The 23,669-nt window shown below is 47.9% G+C and overlaps 1 protein-coding gene across 1 annotated transcript in view; it reads right to left on the reverse strand.

Annotated features, from left to right (window-relative positions):
- Positions 1-1,488: 1,488 nt before the first annotated feature.
- Positions 1,489-23,669, reverse strand: part of THBS2 (thrombospondin 2) — a 38,985-nt gene continuing 16,804 nt past the window's right edge. Inside the window, exons 10-22 of the mRNA XM_031667587.1 lie at positions 22,015-22,188; positions 19,557-19,684; positions 19,330-19,482; positions 18,642-18,860; positions 16,034-16,141; positions 14,605-14,764; positions 12,556-12,674; positions 11,331-11,565; positions 9,392-9,619; positions 8,329-8,600; positions 7,601-7,698; positions 6,331-6,470; positions 1,489-3,518 (exon numbers count right to left, since the gene is read on the reverse strand). Coding sequence (XP_031523447.1) covers positions 3,511-3,518; positions 6,331-6,470; positions 7,601-7,698; positions 8,329-8,600; positions 9,392-9,619; positions 11,331-11,565; positions 12,556-12,674; positions 14,605-14,764; positions 16,034-16,141; positions 18,642-18,860; positions 19,330-19,482; positions 19,557-19,684; positions 22,015-22,188 — 2,042 coding nt within the window. The 3' untranslated portion in view covers positions 1,489-3,510. The remainder of the gene's footprint in view (positions 3,519-6,330; positions 6,471-7,600; positions 7,699-8,328; positions 8,601-9,391; positions 9,620-11,330; positions 11,566-12,555; positions 12,675-14,604; positions 14,765-16,033; positions 16,142-18,641; positions 18,861-19,329; positions 19,483-19,556; positions 19,685-22,014; positions 22,189-23,669) is intronic.

Raw genomic sequence — 23,669 nt, forward strand, 5'->3', positions numbered from 1 at the left:
GTGTTATTTCACCCACCGACTCGTTCCACACGACCAAGGCCTGTGCCTTGCCCTGAGGGCGAGCTGGTTGAGCCTGGTACAGTCGACTCTCAGAGCGTGGGCCTGGGCTGAACCTTTCCCTGTGAGCAGCAGCGGCAGCAGCGTCTAGAACGATGGCCCTCCCTGTCCACGGTGGAAGGTGCGGAGCTCGGGTGGTGTGCTGGCAGCCGCTCGCAGAAGGGAGATGGAGGGGCACAGAGCAGGCCCTCGCACGGAGTCATTGAGGTCCAAGGACACCTTCCTCCCAGGTCAGCTCACAAAGGCACCAGAGATTAATCCTTGGAGACAACCATTCTGATGTGTCTAAGGCCATCGACAGGGAACATGGCTGTCAGGAAACCTCAACTTTTTGATAAATGACAACAAAACCTGAATGCACGAGAAATGTATCTAATTTAATGCCTGACTTCTAAGCATCCTTATTCAATACAGTTTATGTATTTTTTGTTTCATGAGTAAAATGTGCATTGAGCTTCCTCCAATAGCTGTCCATAGACCAGCCACTACCATTGCCATCATTATTTTGTTTCTAAACTTTTCATTTACACATGTAGATCTAGCTCTTTCCTCCATATTGATGAAATGAAACTCACCCATTTCACAACTCAAAGCCAGGGCCTTCAGTTCACAGCCTGTTGCCTCAGATGGCCTTTCCTATATCTTATTGCTTCACTGTCTGACTCACTCCAGCGTGTTTCAGCCAAATATACTTGTTTTTATTCATCTCGCTCTCTTTTCCTCCCTCCCCCACACTCCCCCTCTGTCTCTTTGTCTCTTTTTCTCTCCCCAGTCCCTCCCTCTCTTCCCCTTTCTCTCTGGATGCCCTCTCTCCCTCTCTCCCTGTTTTTCTTCTCTGAGTCTTTCCTGTGTCTGGCTCCGTACTACTCAGAAATCCCAACAAGAACAGCTGGAACTGCTAAAGAAACCCCAGCATCCTGTGCTGCTGCCGTTGCCTCCTCCAACTGGTGAGCCCGATTGGCCCGTTTTTAGACAGTGCTATGGTTGGAAATGGGCCCTTCCTCTGGGGTCTGCTACTTCCCTCTGCCTCACTCAGAAGAATGAGTCAAGAGGGAAGAACATTTTGTATTAGGGAGAGGGTCCCTTGTGCTGTTGCCTTTTTCTGAATCATTTCAATCATGTTTGCCAAATTCCCTACAAAGTTCTGTTCCCTCGTTTGACAATGAGCAGAGGCAGGAGAGATGAATTGCTAAATGGTTGTATCCCACACCGCGCTGGGAGGCTCAGCAGAACAGAGACCTGTGTCAAGCAGGGCTTCCTTCTCCACCAGGCCCTTCAGCCTGCATTTTAACCTGTGACTTGTGAGGAGATAGCCCGTGATCACACCGCAGGCCTGCTTACATTAGAGGAGGCAAAATGCCAATTCCTTCTACCCCTTTCCCCCCAGTAGAAACCCTGCTAATTCTTTTTAAAAAAGGGAGAGAGATCATGTATAGAAAACCTTTTTTACAATTTATTTCCTGTTGTTAATCTTTAAAAATGAGGTTCTAGCTAAGTGTAGGGTTTCAGTGGTGAAATTTTGACCATGTGAACACATAAATAAATATTTACAGTCTTTGGCAAAACACATGACGTTTCATCAACCTATAGGATAAATTTGTTTAGAAAAACATAAATAACTTACAAAAAATATGGTACATTCTAAATATTCACATCATCATCATTCCCACACCATTGTACGGTTGACCCCGCAACACGGAAACAGAAAACCTGCACGCTGTTGACAGTCGCTACATTTAATGAAGTCTCCCAACGCTTCGTTGGTCTCGGGAATACAGCTCCACACAAAAAAGTAAAAAGTGCAGCAAAACAACAATACAACGATCAACCTCAAAGGAAACAACAAAAATAATTTTATCAAAATGCAATGTGTACATTAAGACTAAAGTTATGGATCGTTCCCATTTGGCATAGAAATGTGATGACTATTAACAGAAAGGGGAAAAAGATTTGCCCCCTATCAGATAGACAGACTTCTCTTACTAAACCCCTTACGTGGAGTGGGATGAGCGACTATTTCCTGCAGAAAGATCATGCAACTTAAAGAAAAAAAAAAAAAAACCAACAAACAAAAAACAAAAACAAACTTGTGCATATCACACATGACTGATTACTGGGTGTGCCTGGCAAGACTAAATACTGATTCGTTTTCAGCATTTGAATTAAAAGAATTCCATATACAGCAGATAGATAACAGTAACAAGTATTGAACTAAAATCACTGGCAATATTATATATTAAGGTTCCGTCATAAACTCCTCATTATTCTCTATTTATTCTGTTACAGCTTCTAGCATGCTTCATCATGACAACCTAATATTATAAAGCCTCATATTTTCACAGGATTATATACTTGTTAGATGTTTGTTTCTAGAAATTATGCTACATATGTGTTACTAGGCATATTTAAAATAAGTTATTGGTAAGTGGAGCTGCATTCTATATTCATTTAATAAATATTAACAACATTTATAACTGGAACCTTAATGAAATGTATTATCAAATTAGGTAAAAGCAACTTGTCTGCAGTTACCAAAGCCTAGATACGAGTTAGATGTGCCTTTTCTGGCCTGTGCGTCTGCTCTGCCTCCTCTCAGGCAGCAAAGCTGGGGAAGGAAGCTCAGGCAGGAGCCTCCCCGACACCACAGCGGCACAAGCAGCAGCTGAAGCGCAGCACTTTGCTCTGCTAACCTTTTACTTAAATGAGGTTTTGCCAAATCCACATCTGGAACCGCGTCACACCCATTTTGCAAGGATATTTGTTCTTTGATGAAACTGCATCTCTACTGCACATGAGGGCTTTCATTGTAGGACAAGAGGAGAGTTCGTTTATTTTTATAACTATTTTACATGTTCCAATTAGTTAATTGGTAGCTTATGTCATTTGCTATGCCTGTTGTCTTCTAATCTCTCCTTATTATAACATTACTTCAAATTTGAATTGAACCTTCTTTATAATTGATTTAATGGGATTTGTGTGTCATTGTAGAGCAGCTCTAATTCAAGAATAGTGACAACTTTAAGCACCAAAAGTAGTTCAGCAATATTTTTCATGCTTAATTTATCATAATGGCTTATGCACAATATTCCCTTCAACTCCATATACACATAAATACAATAAGTAATTACATTTTATATGTAAACGTCATTCTTTTTAAACAAACAAGAAAAAGCAATGTAATGGCATGCCCAATTTTCACTCCACATAAAGTCTCGTATATCACCAAACTGGTTTCCTCTAGTGGGTTAGATGTTCATCTCTAAGTTCCACTTATATTTATCCTCTGAAGGCACTTGGGTTTGGGTTTGCTGGCAAGAGGTGAGGAACCATCAGAGTTAAGGTCAAAGGACAGGAAGTGCTGCTGGAGAGAGAAGCCGCAAGGACCACGATGAACTGAGGTGTCTGGGGACCATGGCATGCATGGGGCATTGCCGGAAATGCAGCAAATCTTGTTTAAACATCTACAAAAAGAAAAAAAGCAATAAACAGAGTTAGGATGACTGGGCCATGGGTAGTGTTTTATTTTGTTTCACCTAGAACCTGAAATATAACTACTTTAATTAAAAATGAGAGCTACCATATGGATGGATGGATGGATGGGTGGATGGATGAAATGGATGGGTGGATGGATGAGATGGGTGGGTGGGTGAATGAGATGGATGGATGGATGGATGAAATGTATGGATGGATGGATGAAATGGGTGGGTGGATGGATGGGTGGATGGATGATGAGGTGGGTGGGTGGCTGGATGAGATGGATGGATGGGTGGATGGATGAGAGATGGATGGATGGATGGATGGATGGATGGATGGATGAGATAGATGGATGAGACGGATGGATGAGCTAGGTGGATGGATGGATGAGATGGGTGGGTGGATGAGATGGATGGATGGATGGATGGGATAGATAGGTGGGTGGGGGATTAGATGGATGGGTGGCTAGATTGGTGGATGGATGAGTGGATGGGTGGGTGGCTGAGATGGATGGATGGATGGATGGATGGATGGATGGATGGATGGATGGATAGGTGGGTGCATGGATGGATGAGTAGGTGGGCGAGTGGATGAAATAGATGAGTGGATGAGATGGGATAGATGAGTGGGTGGGGGTGGATGAAATAAGATGGGTGGATGGGTGGATGGATGGATGGGATGGATGGATGAGATAGGTGGGATTGGATGAAATGGATGGATGGATGGATGGATGGGTGGGTGGCTGGATGGATGGATGAGTAGGTGGGTGAGTGGATGAGATGGATGGATGGATGGGATAAGATGGAAGTAGGTAGAAGTGGATGCAAATGGATAGAGTAGATAGAGTGGGTAAATTAGATGGATAGATAAAATGCGTCGTCGATAGATAAAGTAGATAAATGCGTCGATCATCGATCATCGATAAGCCGTTCGTAAAACCGATCGATAGATAAATGGAATGTCGATAGATCGATAGATAAAATAAATGCATTATATAGAATTAAATGCGTCGATAAAATAAAACCGATAGATCGATAAAATAGATAAATTCGTATTAAATCGATAAAATAGATAAAGCCGTCATTAAATAAAATAAGATAGATAGATAGATAGATAGATAAGATAGATAGATAGAATAGATAAAGATAAATAGATAGATAGATAGATAGATAGATAGATAGATAGATAAGATAGAATAGATAGGAATAAATAGATAGACCGATAGATAAGCTAAAATAGATAGATAAAGATAGATAGATATAGAATAATAAGATAAGATAAGATAACATAGATGGAGTAGAATAGAGTAAGATGTATATGGATGGATGAGATAGGTGGGTGGGTGAATGAGATGGATGGATGGATGGGTGGGTGGATGGATGGATGGATGAATGGGTTGGTGGATGAGATGGATGGATGGATGAGATAGATGGGTGGGTGGATGGATGAGATGAATGAGTGGGTGGGTGGGTGACTGATATGGATGGATGGATAAGATGGATGAGTGGTGGCTGGCTGGCTGGATGATGAGTGGGTGGGTAAATGGATGAGATGGATGGATGGATGGATGGATGGATGGATGGATGGATGGATGAGATGGATGGATATGTGGGTGGATGGATGGGTGAGTAGGTGGGTGAATGGATGAGATGGAAGGATGGATGGGATAATGAGTGGGTGGGGGTGGATGAAATGGTTTTGTGTGTGGATGGGTGGGTAGATGGATGGATGAGATGGATGAGTGGGTGGGTGGGTGGATGGGATGGATGGATGAGATGGATGAGTGGGTGGGTGGGTGGATGGATTACATGGATAGGTGGATGGGTGGGTGGATGGATGGATGGATGGATGGATGGATGAGATGGGTGGGTGGATGGATGGATGGATGGATGAGATGGGTGGGTGTGTGGGTGGGAGGATGGATGAATGAATGGATGGATGGATGAGGTGAATGGTTGGGTGAATGGATGAGATGGATGGGCGGATGGGTGGATGGATGGATGGATGGATGGGTGGATGGATGAGATATATGGGTGGGTGGATGAATGATATGGATGGATGGGAGGAAATGAGATGCCTTGAAAGTCATCCTAACATAAGAAGAAAACTTCCACAGAACAAACAGAGAAATCAACCCCAGCAGGGTTTTGCCCTGTTGGCCAGACTGGTCTTGAACTCCTGACTTCAGGGAATCCACCCGTCTTGGCCTCCCAAAGGGCTAGGATTACAGGCATGAGCCACTGCCCCCAGCCAAACACATGATTTTCGATGTGCAATTTTTGAGAAGCAGCCTGAGCCTTATTTCCCGCATCTGTGGAAGGGTAATGTGCACGTGAAGTCATGGAATTAGAGCAGATGGGATTCAAGTTATCTTCCAGGTCTATAATATTTTGATTCAAATATACTTGTAGTGAGATAACTATAGAGAAACCCCTTCCTTCTTTCCTTCCTTCCTTCCTGCCTGCCTGCCATTGCTAATGCAAGGGTACCAATCTAAAATGGCGTCAGGAGCCTGGAAGGTGGAGGAAATCTAGGAAACTCTAGGATATGGCACAATGAGGATGGGTGGGACCTGTAAATAATTGGAAAGTGTTCTACCAGAGGCATCCAAATGCAATTACCACAAACAACAATCCAAGCTGACCAAATGAAATGGCTGCTTGGAATGTGCGGGGGTCTCATGTGGTATTGTGCATTAGGTTTATTGCCCTGATGTACAGCTTTTGTAAGTGGAAAAGTGCACTTTCCCTTTCTGGGTGCCACATGCCTTCCCCACTAACCTGAAGCACTCACACTCACCTCTGCATTCGTACTTGAGGTCTGAGAAATAGACCATTTCTTGAGAGAAGACAAATAGACCCAGCCGCCCACCAGCGTAGGTTTGGTCATAGATAGGTCCTGAGTCTGCCATGACCTGTTTTCCTTCATGCACTAAGACTCTAAAAATGGTTTGTAAAAAGAAGAAGAGGAAAGAAAGAGAACATGAACTCCATGAAGCATTCACCAGTGGTGGCAGGTCGGCTCCCGACACGAGCTGTGGATACCCTGCCCAGGGCTTCAGTGCCCCAGGGGGCATTGCTGGCTTTCTCCTTTGGAGCTCCAGCCACCCCTGGTGCAGCACTGATCCAGGGCACGCCTTCCTTCTTGCAACCACACCATTGTCACAATCTGTGAGTTCACTTACAGTTACCCGGGCAAGGGCTTTAGAGGAGACTCTGCCTTTGGTGGGGTGAGGAGGAAACTTCCCACTTCCTGGGAAGCTGCACTGGACTCTCCCTACTTCACCATGTGCTAAAATCATGAGCTCACTGACTTTCCTCCCCACTGTGGAATCTGTGTGGGAGCAGGACCAGATACACCAAGCCCCCAGTGGGAGGATGGGGCGTAAGTGTGAATAAATGGGAGGCCCTCTAGGGAAACGTTCCAGCCAGGCCATGAGCCTGCACTTCACCCACACAGATCTGCCCACTATTGCCAGGGACTCACACACTCCTGGCATCTGTACAGAGTCTGGCCTGATCTTGGTGCTTATTAACTTTGAAGAAACAAAAACGAAAATACCTTGATTTTAAATTGACCACATTTTGTTTCAATAAAAATCAATTACAAAAGCTGTTAAGCCAAGGGAAAAGATTCTGTTGGGCTAACCGTATCAAAACTTCATACAACCGTGTTTTAAATTCAGCCATCTACATCATCAGAAACAGGTACAAATCTAGTCTCCAATAAAGCACATGCTAATTCTGCAAAGATGCAGTTATTCTAATTGCAGGTGTTCTCCCCTGCCTGGGCTATTCATTAGGAGAAAATACGGTTATCATCCCAAAAGTCATTTTAAAAACAAAGCAGATTGTATGTTCTCCTTTTCAACCGTTTTTTAAAACTATGTAATGTTTAGTAGAGATGCAGGATAGAAAAGAGAAGGCAGTTAATGCTGAAAAATCTAGAGTAAAACAAAAAGTTAGAATTCACTTGAGCTTATTCGTCTACTAATGTTCAAACATTATATAATGTGCCATCCGATGGGAAGCCCCTTGGAAGAAATGCAGCTGCGCTGACCTGCCCTCACCTGATGTAGCCAGTCTTGGGCCTGTGAGTCAGGTGCCACCTGTAGGCCGTGTAGTCCTTCCAGCCAATGTTCCTGGGGTCATGCCATAAGGTTCGCACCTGAGGGAGAACACAGCACTCTTGAGTGCCATGGGCACCCAGGACCTTAACCACAGCCCCGTAACACCAAGCAGGAAGCAAAAACATGACTCTGAAAGTTCACATTTAAGGTTCATGGTGCTCCATCTCTCTCTGATGTGTTTATCATCCAAATCTCTACTGTGGATTGAAGCCCATGGACAGAGAGTGTGACTCAGGGCTGACAGCCCAGGCACCTGACCCTAGATTCCTGGGTTCATGTCTGGATCTTCTCTTTCCTTGACACGGGATGTTGGGCAAAATACTTAAAGTTTTGATATTCAGTTCTACCTATCTCCAATTTTTAAAAATGTTTTTCATATTATATCTGATCGTTATGTCCTGTGCTCACTCCTGTTCTCCAGAGGAAGGTAAAAGAGGTTTAATTTGTAAAGGGATTAGCAACTGTGTTTAATGGGTAATAATCAAATGTGTTGAGTTGTAACCCCAGGCACAGTGTCTATAATAAAGTAAAATTATTAAAATAACTGTGCCTGGAGTTAAAATTGATAAAAACAAAATTGGGGTCTCTGGGTTGGGCTAGCCCTGCTGAAACACCCCGCAGCCACAGTGGCACACAGGAGATGCATGGGCCCAGCTGGCCATCCTCACCTGCCCCGGTGTGTTCCCCGTGTGCCACAGCGCGTTCCTCAGGTGCTCGCCCGTCCCTGTGGTGGAGTTCACCACCTTGAGGGACACGCCGGAGTAGCCATAGGCCCGCGTCGGCTGGTCCTCCCAGTAGGTCTGCGTCACCTGCTTCCACATCACCACGTAGAAGCGGCTGCTTGACTGGTACCCGTAGACGAAGCCGGCATAGTCATCATCCCGGTCAGTGTTTACATAGAACGTGCCACTGAAGTCCACGGACCCAAACTCGTCAAAACCTGGATGCAATGCCATGAGGTTTTGTTAGAAACACCTTTCAGGTGGCCAGGCGCGGTGGCTCATGCCTGTAATCCCAGCACTTTGAGAGGCCGAGGCGGGCAGAACACCTGAGGTCAAGAGTTTGAGACCAGTCATGGCAAAACCTCGTCTCAACTAAAAATACAAAAATTAGCCGGGCATGGTGGTGGGCACCTGTAATCCCAGCTACTCAGGAGGCTGAGGCAGGAGAATCACTTAAACCCAGGAACGAAGGTTGCAGTGATAAGATCGATACCTCAACCTGGGCGACAAAACAGACCATCTCAAAAGAAAAGAAAAGAGAGAGGAAGGAAGGAAGGAAGGAAGGAAGGAAAAGGAAGGAAGAAGGAAGGAAGGAAGGAAGGAAGGAGGAGAGAAAAGAAAACAGGTTTCAGGCAGTCAACAGCTCTGTGACCATCTGGGGAATGGATGCGTAGTGAGATCTTCATCGGTAGGCTCTTTACCATGAAGTTAGATTGAAGGATTAAAGATCAACTTTTCAGAGAATTAAGGAAGGGTTATGAGGTCCCATTTCATAGACCAAGTCTATAAAATAAAATGATTTACTGACATTTCAGAGACTTCAGAGTGGCAGGTGCATGTGCCTGTCAAGCTTATCTAGGCAGACAGTTTCACAGACCATGGAAGGCTGGGGGCTTCCAGAAAGACCACACAGCATCCCACCTGCATGATCTTAAAGCACAGTCTGCATCCTCTGTGGGTGCCTCCCCCAGAGCAACGCTGGCACCACCACCATGACTCACAGACTCACCTACAGCAATGCCGGGGTCCGAGTTGGCCGTCTGAACCAGCTCTTTGCCTTGATGGCGAATGACCCAGTTGGGATCAATTTGGGTGGTCCCTTTGGGATCCAAGGGGACCATCTGGAAGTTCCTGAAGTCTGTCTCACTGATGGCATTATTTTCAGGACACACATCATCAATATCTGGGACGTTGTCATTGTCAAAATCATCTTTACAAATATCACCCCGTCCATCACCTATGCACAAAGAACAAACCAAAAAATAAAAAATAGAAATAAATAAAAAAACACACACACACAACAAAGAAGCAAAGTCGGTGGTTTGCCATTTGCTTTTCTATGTCTGAGAAACATGAGTGCATCTTTCCCCGAACATCTAAGACTGAGTGCTTTGCAGTGTTTTGTGGATTCATGCTCTGCAACCTCCAAAACATTTGACTTCACTGCTGTGAGGAGCCTCAACTCTTTTCACAACATTTTTGTGATAAATACACAGCAAAGGCCAGCACAGCAAATTCACATAAAGCCATTTCTCACCGTGTTCCAAACTCAACGCTGAGGGTATAGAACCTGAATGGCTGTCAAGTAATATCAACCTGCATTTCCAGCTTTCTTTTTGGATAGTTTTCTGAATGTCTGTTGTTACTTTTCTTAGTCATCCCTGCCTTTTATAGTCTATTGGGCATCAAAGCGGAACTCACACTAAAATGGTTTTTCCTAGGGAGACATGGACTTCTGCTGTTTAGGAGGTCCTTGTCAAGTTTTCAACAGGCTTGTGGCATAGTGGAGAGTGGGGATGAGGTGGGCCTGGTGCAAATGGGAGGGACCACGAATTTGCCACATGTGTCCAGTCAGTCTACGGCAATGACGATAACCTGACAGGCAGATAGCAACGTACTGAATTAGCTTTCACGTGGCCTGCTGTTTTAGGAGGAAAGGTAAGTTGGATTGAGTATCTCATCATATTCTTCAACTAATTTCCATTCTGTTCAAGAACATACTCCATCTACCGTGCAGCAGGCACGTAGTTGCTATCAGGGCGCTCTGAAATGCTGAAATGCTGCTCTCCCTGTCAGCTTCTCTCCATCCCAGGCCCTCTCTGTGGAAAGGCTGCCTGGGGAGCAAGCCCCTGCCCACCAGAGCACGGAGTCCAGACGAGGCTTCCTGTGCTCACTCCATCCCTTCATGCTGCTCAGGGAGGACCCGGGAGCTGCCCTTCTGATCCCAGCGTCTCCCATGTACTTCTGAGTCATGCTGTCTCAGACGCCCCTCAAGTCCTTATCTCCATCTGTCAAGGACACAGCTTCCAAAAGAGCCTGTGTCAGCCAGACCCCAACTCCGAGTGAGGACCACTTTCTCACAGCCACCCAGGAATCCCCAGAGCACAGCAGTGCCCTTGTTTATTACTCAGGGACTCTGACTTTGAGGACTGCAGCCCATCCAGCTCCTTCCTCAGCACCCCCCGTGCCTATGGGCTACCTATTTATGCTCACCCCTGAGCAAAGCAGCTCTTCCTCTCACGCTTCACACTCATGCCACTTTTGTTTGTTTTGCTCTTAAAAAAATGCTCTTAAAAAAAATCCTCCCTGTCCCCTGCCTGGCCCCATATGCCAAATCTCCAATTCATCCTATGTTTATAAGTGGCTTTGTTTCTAGGAGATCGTCAACGATCTAGCAGTGACATGGGGGCAGGGATTTCTCCTCCTCCCAATGCGCACACACACTTGAGGCAGCACACCTGTTGAAGGGTACACACAGTCAAGAATGTGCTGAGTGTCAGGGCAGAGGAAACTCATATTGCGTGGACCCATAGCTTTAAGAGGCCCAAAGTAACTGCCCTTTTTCCAGCAGCAGATTTAAGTTGATCTCTGTGCATACATGTCTCTGCCCTAGTGGGTTGCTCAGAAGCCATTTTCCTCCACGCCTGATGAGCTGGGAGAGCACCCACCGTCCAAGTCCTCCTGGTCTGGGTTGAACACAAGCCGGCAGTTGTCCCTGTCGTCGGGGACGCCATCGTTGTCATCATCGTGATCGCAGGCGTCGCCTTGGCCGTCGTTGTCGTGGTCGGCCTGGTTGGCGTTGGAGATGTAGGGGCAGTTGTCCTGGTTGTTCTGGTGGCCGTCGTCATCTATGTCCTCGTTGTTGTCACACTGGTCCCCGACGAGGTCGTTGTCCATGTCAGTCTAGGGGATGGGGCGTGAGGGAAACAGCAGAGGAGTGCCAATTTGAGGAGGTGGAGAGGAACCAGCAGGACGCAAGCCTGAGAGCCGCCTCCTCGTCCTGCAGCACAAGCCCCGGGTCATGCAAGGGCGGCTGGTCTAAGGTCACACCGACCCTGACGTCAGGACCAGCACTGGGGCCAGGAATCTCTCCACCCTCTGCCACCTCTCCACAGTAATTCACTTCACTAAAGGAAGACGTTGTGCTTCTTCACTGGAAAAGCACGAACTACCAAGTAATTATGTCTTTTTTTTACATCATTCGCTAGAATATGTCCTATGGGCTGCATCAAGATGATTGTCTTCCCTTGTCTCTTTCAAACGCAAACCTGGGAATAAAGCCAATTTCTAGTTGGCATCAGGAAAATGGGGAGAGAATTCTGTGAAGATGCAACCTCGCTCCAGCTGATGAGGCGAAGGCATTTATTCATTTGGCCTGTAGCCACTGAGATACAAGAATTGTGCTGCAATTTGAGTTGAGTAAATGTGTTCGATTGAAATCATTGAAAACTCCATGTTATCCTGTCTTGGCGGAGCTCATGGAAGACTGCCAAGGCCCCGTGGAGGGGACTGATGAGGACCTGAGACTCGCCTGTCCACGGCTGCCCTCAACTGGTCGGCGTTGTGCACCGGGGGCAGTTGTCACAGTGACCCCCCACACCGTCACCGTCCAAGTCCCTCTGATGAGGACCCCCAAGCCTGCCTGCCCACAGCTGCCCTCACCTGGTTGGGGCTGTGCACCGGGGGCAGTTGTCACAGTGATCCCCCATACCGTCACCATCCAAGTCCCTCTGATGAGGACCCCCAACCCCACCAACCCTGCCTGTTCACGGTTGCCCTCACCTGGTCGGCGTTGTGCACCGGGGGCAGTTGTCACAGTGACCCCCCACACCATCACCGTCCGAGTCCCTCTGATGAGGACCCCCAACCCCGCCTGCCCGCAGCTGCCCTCACCTGGTCGGGGTTGTGCACCAGGGGGCAGTTGTCACAGTGATCCCCCACACCGTCACCGTCCGTGTCCCTCTGGTCAGTGTTGTAGACGTAGGGACAATTGTCTCGTTCATTGAAGACATCTGTTGGTGTTCAAAGGGGGAAAAGAACAAAAACAAACCACAAGGACAGGTGAGTTTAGGAGAAGCTCACTGGGTTCCTATCACGTGAAATTGCTTACAGCCACACTTTTATTTAATGATAATAAAAAGAAGCCTAAGAACACAGTAAAATATAAAGACTATTAGATTTTAGAAGAACATACGACGTATTTCATTACAACTCAAATTCCTTTCATTTGAAATAGAACCAACTTTTGGAGACTTCTGGGCAATGTTGCAGGAGGGGCAGCTGAATGTGCTGTCGCCGTGTAAATCTGAGCTTGCTAAATTGCTTCTTTCTCCCTAATACCCACTCAGAAAGTACGCGTTGAGTTCCTAGGAGCTTATCATCCATGCACATGAGTAGGAAAAAACAATGGCAGACAGTGGCAGGGTTTTTCGATGTCATATCTTATTTTAAGAAGTCTGAAAATGATGAGTTGCATTGATACTGAAGTTATAAAAATATAAACTAGCATTGAACTAAACAATCCCATCAGCGACAGTGTCACAAATGACAGAGCAAAACATGACACGGCAGCGAGTCCACAGGAAGAGCCAGAACTGAGCTGAGACGCTTGCCTTGCTTTGGTCAGGTGAGGTCTGGAGAAGGGAAGTAAGGAGCCCCTAAAAAATAAAAACGGAAGGGACTGGGAGCTTGAGATCTGCATCCAGCACATCACAGACGCCACCCTGGATGAGAGCCGAGGAGCCCCCTGGCCACCACGAGCCCTTAGACAGCAACCCACCACATTCCCGAGACCAAGAAGAGGGTGGAGGCAGAAATCAGGGGAAAAGATTAGATTGAGAACCCCGCCGTGAGACCGAACAGCAGGTTGGGGTGGCTCAGAAGGGGTGTGGCTGGCACCGGGCTGGGAAGAGGACCCCATGAGGCCCAGTGTGGAGGAGTTGGGGTCGAGCTTCGGCGTGGACGTGAGCCTGCCCCAAGCTCTTGCTGGTTCTACAGAAGCGCTCGCCTGGTGTCCAGGCGCCCCGAGAGAAGGAGCGGCCGTGCGGTGACTGTGGCACTGGGTTGCAGAGCTCGCTTACCGAGACCAGCAAGCTCTCCAGGTAAAGCATCAACGGGGAGCAGTGGCAGAGGTAGCCACAATACACCCACATTATTCTAACTGAGCCCTGTGGGAGGAGCTTTCCAATACATATTTAGAAATAAGGGCGCAGAGACAGATGTCCCAGGATGGGGGCACAGGAGAGACCCACAGCTCCTGGAAGCTCAGTTTGATGAAAACATGTAATGGCTTCTTGGAATTTTTGAATGAAGGGTGAACTTTAGAAAAGATGCCATGAAGAAGCATGAGGCCCAGGACTGCGAGGCGGGGGTCAGAGAAAGGAGGATACCAAATGCATAGCTTTCTCTAGGGCGGTCCTGTGGCCGGTGTCCCCGACCCTCAGGAAAAGGCAAGGCAGAATAAGCATGGGCCCCTGTGGGAATAACTGAACGAATCATTTAATCTTATGGTAGTGTAAAAATGAGAGGAGCTTATCAAAATTCAGAATAAAACAAGAAGCTTGCAAATGCCTCCAACTGTGACCCTTAAAACGCATGCATTGGGCCGGGCGCAGTGGCTCACGCCTGTCATTCCGGCACTTTGGGAGGCCAAGGCAGGCAGATCACTTGAGGTCAGGAGTCTGAGACCAGCCTGGCCAACATGGTGAAACCCCGTCTCTCCTAAAAATACCAAATTAGTTGAGTGTGGTGGTGCGTGCCTGTGATCCCAGCTACTCAGGAGGCTGAAGCAGGAGAATCGCTTGAACCCAGAAGGTGGAGATCGCAGTGAGCCAAGATGGTGCCATTGCACTCCAGCCTGGGCAACAACAGTGAAACTCCGTCTCAAAAAATAAAAAAATAAAAAAATAAACTGCATGTGTTGGAAGGAGCAGAAGCACTCACCGTCCCCGTCAATGTCCACGGAGCAGGCGTCACCCTCTCCGTTGTTGTCTGTGTCGATCTGGGCGGGGTTGTGCACGTAAGGACAGTTGTCACAGCGGTCCCCAACCTCATCCTTGTCGTAGTCAGCCTGGCGGGGATTGAAGAGGAGCTGGCAGTTGTCCTGGAAAAACAAGAAAGGGAAGACTTTAACGAAGATCATAGGAATGTGTGTCAAGCCGTTGAGTACTTACAAGTTATGTACTAAAAACTGATGAAAATCAATATAGAACTCAAACAAACACAAAAGCCAGTTAGGGCTGGACAGTGGCTCACACCTGTAATCCCAGCACACCAAAAAGTCAGTTAGGGCCGGGCGCGGGGGCTCACACCTTTAATCCCAGCACTATGGGAAGCTGAGGCAGGCAGGTCACCTGAGGTCAGGAGTTCGAGACCAGGGCTGGGCTCAGTGGCTCACACCTTTAATCCCAGCACTTCAAAAAGCCAGTTAGGGCCAGGCGAGGTGGCTCACACCTTTAATCCCAGCACTTTGGGAGGCTGAGGCAGGCGGATCACCTGAGGTCAGGAGTTCGAGACCAGCCTGGCCAACATGGTGAAACCCCATCTCTACTAAAAATACAAAAATTAGCCGGGCGTGGTGGTGTGCACCTGTAATCCCAGCTACTCGGGAGATGAGACAGGAGAATCGCTTGAACTCAGAAGATGGAGAGTGCAGTGAACCAAGATCATGCCATTGTACTCCAGCCTGGGCGACAAAATTGAAACTCCGTCAAAAAAAAAAAAAAAAAGCCAGTTAGCCCTCGCCAAACACTTTTTCAATATAAAATAATTTTATCATCATTTATGCATCTGTCTTCTGTTGAAAATTTGGAGATTGCTAAGGCAAAAACAGTATAACATACACTTCATGGTGAGGAGAGATGTAAATATCAAATAAATGAATGGATTAGTGAGTCAGTGTCTCCATCAAAGTCAGATGTAAGAAAGCAGTGAGTAAAAACATAATCTATTCTTGCTAGAGCTGTTTTGTGTGCAAATACGTTAAACCATTTGTGTTTGCAGCAATTTTCTCAGAAAAATGATAATATTTTAAAGGTTGCCATAAAGGCAAGTCTGTCACTCGTGGTGGTGTCAGCCTTGCCCATCACTGGCTCCTCAGCAGAAGGAGAGGAGGTCTTCTATTTTTGTGCAGTTAAAATAGAAAAGTTATTCAAAACATTTCCGGCAGCACACTCTGGACAGTCCCATGCACTGAGGTAATCCGCTTTTGCAAGTGACTGACTTTACTGTGACCTTTGGGAACTGCTTATGCACAAACGCTTGCAAGACAATGGCAGTTACGTTGATAAGGGCTGTTTGGTATAAAGCGGCCTCCTGCGGACCTCACTGCTCCTGGAACCCAGGGCAGGTGCGCGGCACGAGCCGCTCCTACCTTCTCATCTGTCACACCATCGTTGTCGTCGTCATCATCACAGGCATCGCCAATCCCGTCCTTGTCAAAGTCTTCCTGCCCAGAATTCGGCAGATGGGGGCAGTTATCCTGCAATTAGAGAAGGAAGAATACTTGGAAAAACATTCAGGAAAGTGCCTCTTTCAGGAATGCAGGTGAAATGAAACCAGCTTGGCTCTGAGGAAGGAAGCGTCCCCCGTCTGTCCTCGATCTCGAGTGGGAGCTAAGAGAGGAGCCAGGAGGCCAGAGGCGCATGGATTTCTTCTCAACTCCTGCCCTGGAAATTATGTCGCCACTACTCATGAGGGAGACAAAAGAAACTAGTGTTCGGAGCCCAGGATCCCCGTGAGGTTGCCAAACAACGGCAGAAACAAGAAGAGAATGACAAGGTATTGCTCTGAGAGAACATGGGAGAGAAAAGAGGCTTTAGTGGCGCTTTCCTTCCCACAGACTTCAGCTCATAAATCAAAATGCCAAAGCTTATAAACGTTTAACCCTCACCAGCCAAAAGATCTCAAAGAAAACAGTCTTTCAAATATGTATGTGATATGTTCAGAAACCAGGGCTGAGAACTTGAAATTATCTGCTAACTCAGCTCTTCACGATGAGTGGGTAATGCATGTAATAGGGCAAAAACCTCATTTCATTTCAGTCCAATTATACCATAATTTAAAACTGAGCTGTACAGACACGAACAACTCGAGGGAACTGGAAATCTAGGAAAAGGTAGAGAGCAGAGCATCTGTTTCAGTTTCCTGAACACGTGTACAAGAGCCCCAACGGGTGTCTCCTCCCCGTGGCTCAAAGTGCATCACTCATTGAATCAGAAAACAGAACGTGGAGGCGTGTCCTGGAGCCCAGAGTTTCAGCGCTCACAGATCAAGAAAGGACAGCATGTTGCTTGTCGTGGAGGACACGGATCCCAGATGGGGGCCCCTGGCAATGGGGAGGATCCAGCACCTGTGTGTCAGGTGAATATGGGAACAGGCACGGGGTCCCTTGTCAAGTCTCTCTTTTAAATTATTTTGTGTGTGTGTGTGTGTGTATGTGTGTGTATATATATATATATATTTTATCTATTTTTGTGCAGTTAAAATAGATAAAATTATTCAAAACATTTCTGGCAGCACACTCTGGGCAGTCCCATATATAGATATAGATATAGATATAGATATAGATATAGATATAGATATATACACACACACACACGTAACTTTGTAAATTATGTACCATTTTCAAAATTATTAAATTTCCATCTAAAATTCCACAACAATGGAAAGAATAATCGGGATATCTTCCAGCAGCATAGTCTCAGCTACAGCTGACTTTCTGAAATCAGGGGCTTCAGGAAGTGTAGGCTGGGTAGGCAAGGGGTGTAACATAGGTTGGGATCAGTGCCTCATTGATTTTAAAACATATTCATATTTTGTTTCAGTATTTTCAGTCAGTATTTGCCATCTTTAGTCAAGAGGGACTGAAAGGGAAAATTAACACAAATTCACAAGTGTGATTAAATGTTAAATAAAAATGAATATAGTTATATTTTCAAGTGGTATTTTGTGTCAGTTTGTGGCATTTCCATGTCTGACTTTCTTAAGGCATAAAACTGCAGTAACACATTTTGGGGCACCCTGTGCGGTGGACTGAGTGGTGGTCCCCACTGTGGATGTCCACGTCGTAATGTCTGGAGCTGGGAATGTCACCTGATATGGCTGAAGTGAATTTCATCTTATATGGTAACAAGTGCAATTAGGTGAAGGACTTTGAACAGAGAGGCTCATCCTGGATTATCTGGGTGGGCCCTAAACACAAGCACAGGTGTTCTTATCAGAGAGAGGCAGAGGAAGCTTCGGGAGAGAAAGGCACTGGAGAAAGTGGTATGAAGACAGACCAGAGGTCAGGGTGATGCAGCCACCAGCCCCAGAAGCCCAGCGATGGCTGAGCCAGAGAAGCTGGGAGAAGCAGAGGGAGCATGGCCCCGCTAGCACCATGACGTCGTGTTTCTGGCCTCCAGAGCTGCGAGGTAACAGATTTTTGTTGTTCTGAGCCTCCTGGACCGTGGTGTTCGTTCCGGTGGCCACAGGAAAGCGGTCCAGCCTGTGATGGGCCCCAAAGGAGCTCCTTCTCCCAGCCAGCTGGGCTGCTCCTTATACCGCAACACGCCTGGGCTTTGGGAAGAAAACCACGTCCTAACTCTTTCCAAGTGACAAAGCCTGGCCAGACCTGCCTGAGACACAATGGCCTCGGCACAGCCTGGAGCTGAGCGTGGAGCCGGCGGCGTCCTCCCTCCACTCACACTTTCGGGTGATGCGATGCACACAGCTGCAAATGTGGGCCAAGGTGCCTGCTGTTCTCTGGTGCCCAGCAGCGGGCAGCGCCAGAGTGTGGTTGTGTCTACTAAGGACACCCAGAAAGGGGACCGGGGGGACGCATTCAACCTGGTGATCAGGCAAGAGGCCTTAGAGACTCTCCCTCCAAATTCACCAGGCTTCGAAATTCGCTGTGCTCCCCCCCTCGACGTAGCGTCCCTGGCACCAGGAGGAGGGCTGACCGCCATGGCCCTGGGTGCCCTGCGAGCCCCACGCCTCACCTTGATGCAGTGGTAGGTGGCGTTGGTGGCGCAGACCAGGTTGAGGTTGGGCCAGCCGTCCAGGTCCGAGTCCTCCCCGCAGATGAGCCCGTCACCCGCGTAGCCTGTCTGGCACTCGCACTTGTACATGGGGTCGCTGAAGTGGCCCAGGTAGATGCACTCCGCGTGCTTGTGGCAGTTGTGTGTCTTGTCCTTGCATGGGTTTTCGGGCTCACACACCTAAGGGGAGAAGGGCTGTGTGGTTAGTGACAGGCAGGACGATGGCTCTGGAAGCGTCGAGGCGGGACGTCGGGCACCGCGGCCCCCAGCAGGCCCCGTCCCAAGCAGACCCAAGTCCTGACGTGGGAAAGGCTTTCTGGACGTGCACTGCAGGTGCTGTTTGTTCCTGAGGCTCTGTGAGTGACTCAGTCATCGTTTCTGAGCCTCGGCTACAGCTCACCAAGGGATGCTGCTAATAGCTGAGAGGTTGTGGCCTGACCTTCACAGGCCCCACCTGAGCACTCAGCCCTTCACCCCGCGCTGAGAGAAGCGGCCAAGCCGTGTCGGTGCTCAGCTTCCCCGGGCCAGCCCCTCCCATGTCTCTCCTGGGCCACACCACCCCTTCCTCTCCTTTCTCCTGCTTCTTTTGCGAACTCATTCGATTTTTCCAAAGCCTCCACAACACTCAAGGAAGGCCGGCCTTGCGTACTTGCTTTTCCGTCTTGGCTGCCTCCAGGCCAACCCCAGTGGGCTGGCTCCCTCTGTATCGGGGTGGGCAGGGCAGGCAGTGGAAACCGGGCTGAGTGTTGACACAGCGAGGCACCTTGCTGGTGGAGAAGCAGATGTCGGGGACCAGGGCACACTGTGGGGACAAGCAGACGTGAGAGGCCACTCCCGACCTCCAGGGCGCCCACAGCCCAGGGCGGGGTCACCCACCTCGTCCAGGTCCTCACAGTGGGTGCCATTACCCAAGAAGCCCACAGGGCAGGAGCCGCATGACCAGGACCCATCGGGGAAGCTGCTGCACTGGGCTCCCGGGAAGCAGGGGTTGGATAAACAGCCATCTGGGTGGGAGAAGGTGCAGCAGAGTTAACCACGCACCCTGCACAGCACAGAGGGAAGGCCGCCCTGTGTGCTGTCAAACACTCTGGATGTCCTTGTCATCAAACTGTGTAGTCAGGAATACTGCGGTGTGATTCTGGATGAGCATCTAGGGGCGTCATTTCCAAGAATGCATTGCTCAGCTGGACACAGTGCAGTGGGTTACAGAAGCACACGCACACTATGACTACACGCCACGGGCCACACCACACAACTACCCACACGCCACCTTCCACACCACCCAACTACCTACGTGCCACATTCCGGACCACACATCTACCCACATGCCACCTTCCACACCGCACAACTACCTACATGCCACATTCCAGACCACACAACTACCATGTGTCACATTTCACACCACACCACGACCCACGCACCATGTTCCACACCACACAACTACCTACACACCATGTTTCACAACACACAGCTACTCACATGTCACGTTTCACACTACACAACTACATATTACATTCCAGACTACACATCTACCCATGTGCCACGTTCCACACTGCACAGCTACCCACATGCCATGTTTCACAACCCACATGCCCCGCTCCGGATCATATCACAGTTTACATGCCGTGTTTCACACCACATAACTACCCACATGCCACATTCCACACTGAGCAACCTACGTGCCATGTTCCAGACCATAGAACTACCTACATACCACATTCCAGACCACACAACTACCCATGTGCCATGTTCTACACTGAACAGCTACCTACATGCCATGTTCCAGACCATACAACTATCCAGATGCCACATCCCAGACCACACAACTATCCATGTGCCACATTCCATACCATGCAACTACCCACACACCATGTTCCATACCACATAACTATCTACATGCTATGTTCCCAGCCACACAACTACCCAAATGCCACAGTCTACACCACACAACTACCCACATTCCACAGGCCACACCACACAACTACCCACACTCCACAGGCCACGCCACACAACTACCCACACTCCACAGGCCACGCCACACAACTACCCACACACCACATTTCACGCCACACAACTACCCACATTCCACAGGCCACACCACACAACTACCCACACACCACATTCCACGCCACACAACTACCCACATTCCACAGGCCACACCACACAACTACCCATTATCCCACAGGCCATTACCACACAACCACCCACACCCACAGGCCACGCACACAACTACCCACACTCCACAGGCCACGCCATTACCAACCACACCCACACCCACAGGCCACGCCCACACAACTACCCACACACCACATTTCACGCCAGCACACAACTGCTACTCCACATTCCATGTGGCCACACCACACAACTACCCACACACCACATTTCACACACCACCACACAACTACCCATATTCTACAGGCCACACCACACAACTACCCACATTCTACAGGCCATGCCACACAATTACCCACACACCACATTCCACACCACACAACTACCCACATTCCACACGCCACACAACACAACCACCCACACACCACATTCCACACTACACAACTACCCACATTCCACAGGCCACACCACACAACTACCCACATTCTACAGGCTATGCCACACAACTACTCACACACCATATTCCACACCACACAACTACCCACACACTGCATTCCACACTAAACAACTACCCACATTCCACAGGCCACACCACATAATTACCCACACACCATATTCCACATCACACAACTACCCATATTCTATAGGCCACACCACACAACTACCCACACACCACATACCACACCACACAACTACCCACATTCCACAGGCCATGCCACACAATTACCCACACACCATATTCCACACCACACAACTACCCACACACTGCATTCCACACTACACAACTACCCACATTCCACATACCACACCACACAACTACCCACATTCCACAGGCCACACCACACAACTACCCACACACCACATTCCAGGCCACACAACTACCCACACACTGCATTCCACACCACACAACTACCCACATTCCACAGGCCACACCGCGACAACTACCCACATTCCACAGGCCACGCCACACAATTACCCACATACCGCATTCCACACCACACAACGACCTGCATTCCACAGGTGACGCCACATGGCATCTTTTCTGTTTTTACATTAGAAATACAGGAGGACTGAAATACAGATGTTAAAAGCAGTTATCTTCGTGTGTGCAACTAAAATGGATTTTTCTTTTCTGTGTTTTTCATCTAGTTTCCCAGAGCGTTTGCGCTTGTCATCAGAACGGAAGCCGGTTTCAGCGCCCCCGCTGCCGCCCCTCACTCACCCATGGGGCAGCTCCTCTTGTTGCACATCTGGCGTTCCTGCACATCCCCCACGCAGGCCTTCCCTCCGTACTGAGGCTCAGGGCTGTTGCAGACCCGGGTGCGCTCCCGGATCCCACCGGCACAGGTGACAGTGCAGGCCGACCACGGGGACCAGGGGCTCCAGCGGCCATCGACTGCGGGGAAAACCAACGTGGAGAGCTCAGAGCAGGGCCCGGGGTAGAGAACACGAGCTGGCTGAGTGAGAGGGAAAAGCAGGTGGGACGTGGTATTCCCTATACAGCCTCACAAACTGGTTTCTCCCCAGGTTGGCTGACTACAGGTCAGAGCGTGATCGAACCACTATGCCTGCTGCAACAGTGTATTCCAGGAGTGGTGCAGACCACAGCGTTTCCAGTGGTTTTGCTGCGATCTCTTGTCCTCCAGAAGACAAATCATACCACCTCCTCTTTGTAATAAAAGAATTTTTTTAATAGAGAGGGTCTCGCTATGTTGCCCAGGCTGCTCTCAAACTCCTGGCCTCAAGCAATCCTCCTGCCTCAGCCTCCCACGGTGCTGGAATTACAGGCGTGAGCCACCGTGCCTGGTCCCACACCACATTTACACCGAGAAGCTCAGAACTCCTTGCCAAGGTGTCCCTCTGTCATGGAGGGTGACCTCAACTCAGAAGCCTGGTGTGACACCGAATGTCCTCATAAGCAGTATCCATGAGGCGTGAGCACCGCTGAAAGCAATCCCCGCACACCCTTTTGTTCTCAGCATGTCCATGCACTTCCTGAGCCAGGTCTCACTGGGGAAGCCCTTGATGCTTTGGACCAAGTGCTCTGTAACTCCCACCCCACCCCAGTCTGCACAGACGCAGGGAAAGGCTATTTCAGAGAGACACAGTTCTGTGCATCTGCATTTGAGTCGAGATTTATTTGACGAGATGATGACGAGATGATGACGAGATTTTCATTTTTGTCGACATTTTATTTTGTTTACATTTTTGTTTACATTTATTTCTTTTTGTTTACATTTCTATTTTGTCGAGATGATGACGAGATGCATTTCGACGAGATTTATTTCGACGAGACATTTTTCGACGAGATTTATTTTGTTTACATTTCTATTTCGACGAGACGCATTTTGTTTATATTTATTTTCGACGAGATTTATTTCGACGAGATTTATTGTTTTGTTTATATTTCTTATATTTCGGACGAGATTTCTATTTTCTATCTATATTTTACTTGTTTATTTCATTTTGCCGAGATGATGACGAGATTTATTTTTGACGATTTATTTTATTTATTTTGTTTATTTGCCGAGATGATTTATTTTTTGTCGAGATTTATCGATGATTTCGCGACATTTTTGTTTATTTTATTTCTTTTGTCGAGATTATTTTGACGCATTTATTTTGTCGAGATTTTATTTTTTCGACGATGATTTCATCGATTTCATTTTTGTTTATTTCTTTTGTTTTATATTTTATTTTGACGAGATTTATTGTTTTGTCGAGCATTTTCTTTGTTTACATTTTGTTCTTTTGTCGATTTGAAATGATGAGCGATGATGGACGATGACGATGATGATGAGATGATGATCGAGATTTATGATGATGCTGATCGAGATTTATTTTGTTTTGTCGATTTATTTTGACGATTTATCTTTT

Source organism: Papio anubis, chromosome 6 (genome assembly GCF_008728515.1).
Source record: "Papio anubis isolate 15944 chromosome 6, Panubis1.0, whole genome shotgun sequence".
In the NCBI taxonomy this organism is placed as follows: domain Eukaryota; kingdom Metazoa; phylum Chordata; class Mammalia; order Primates; family Cercopithecidae; genus Papio; species Papio anubis.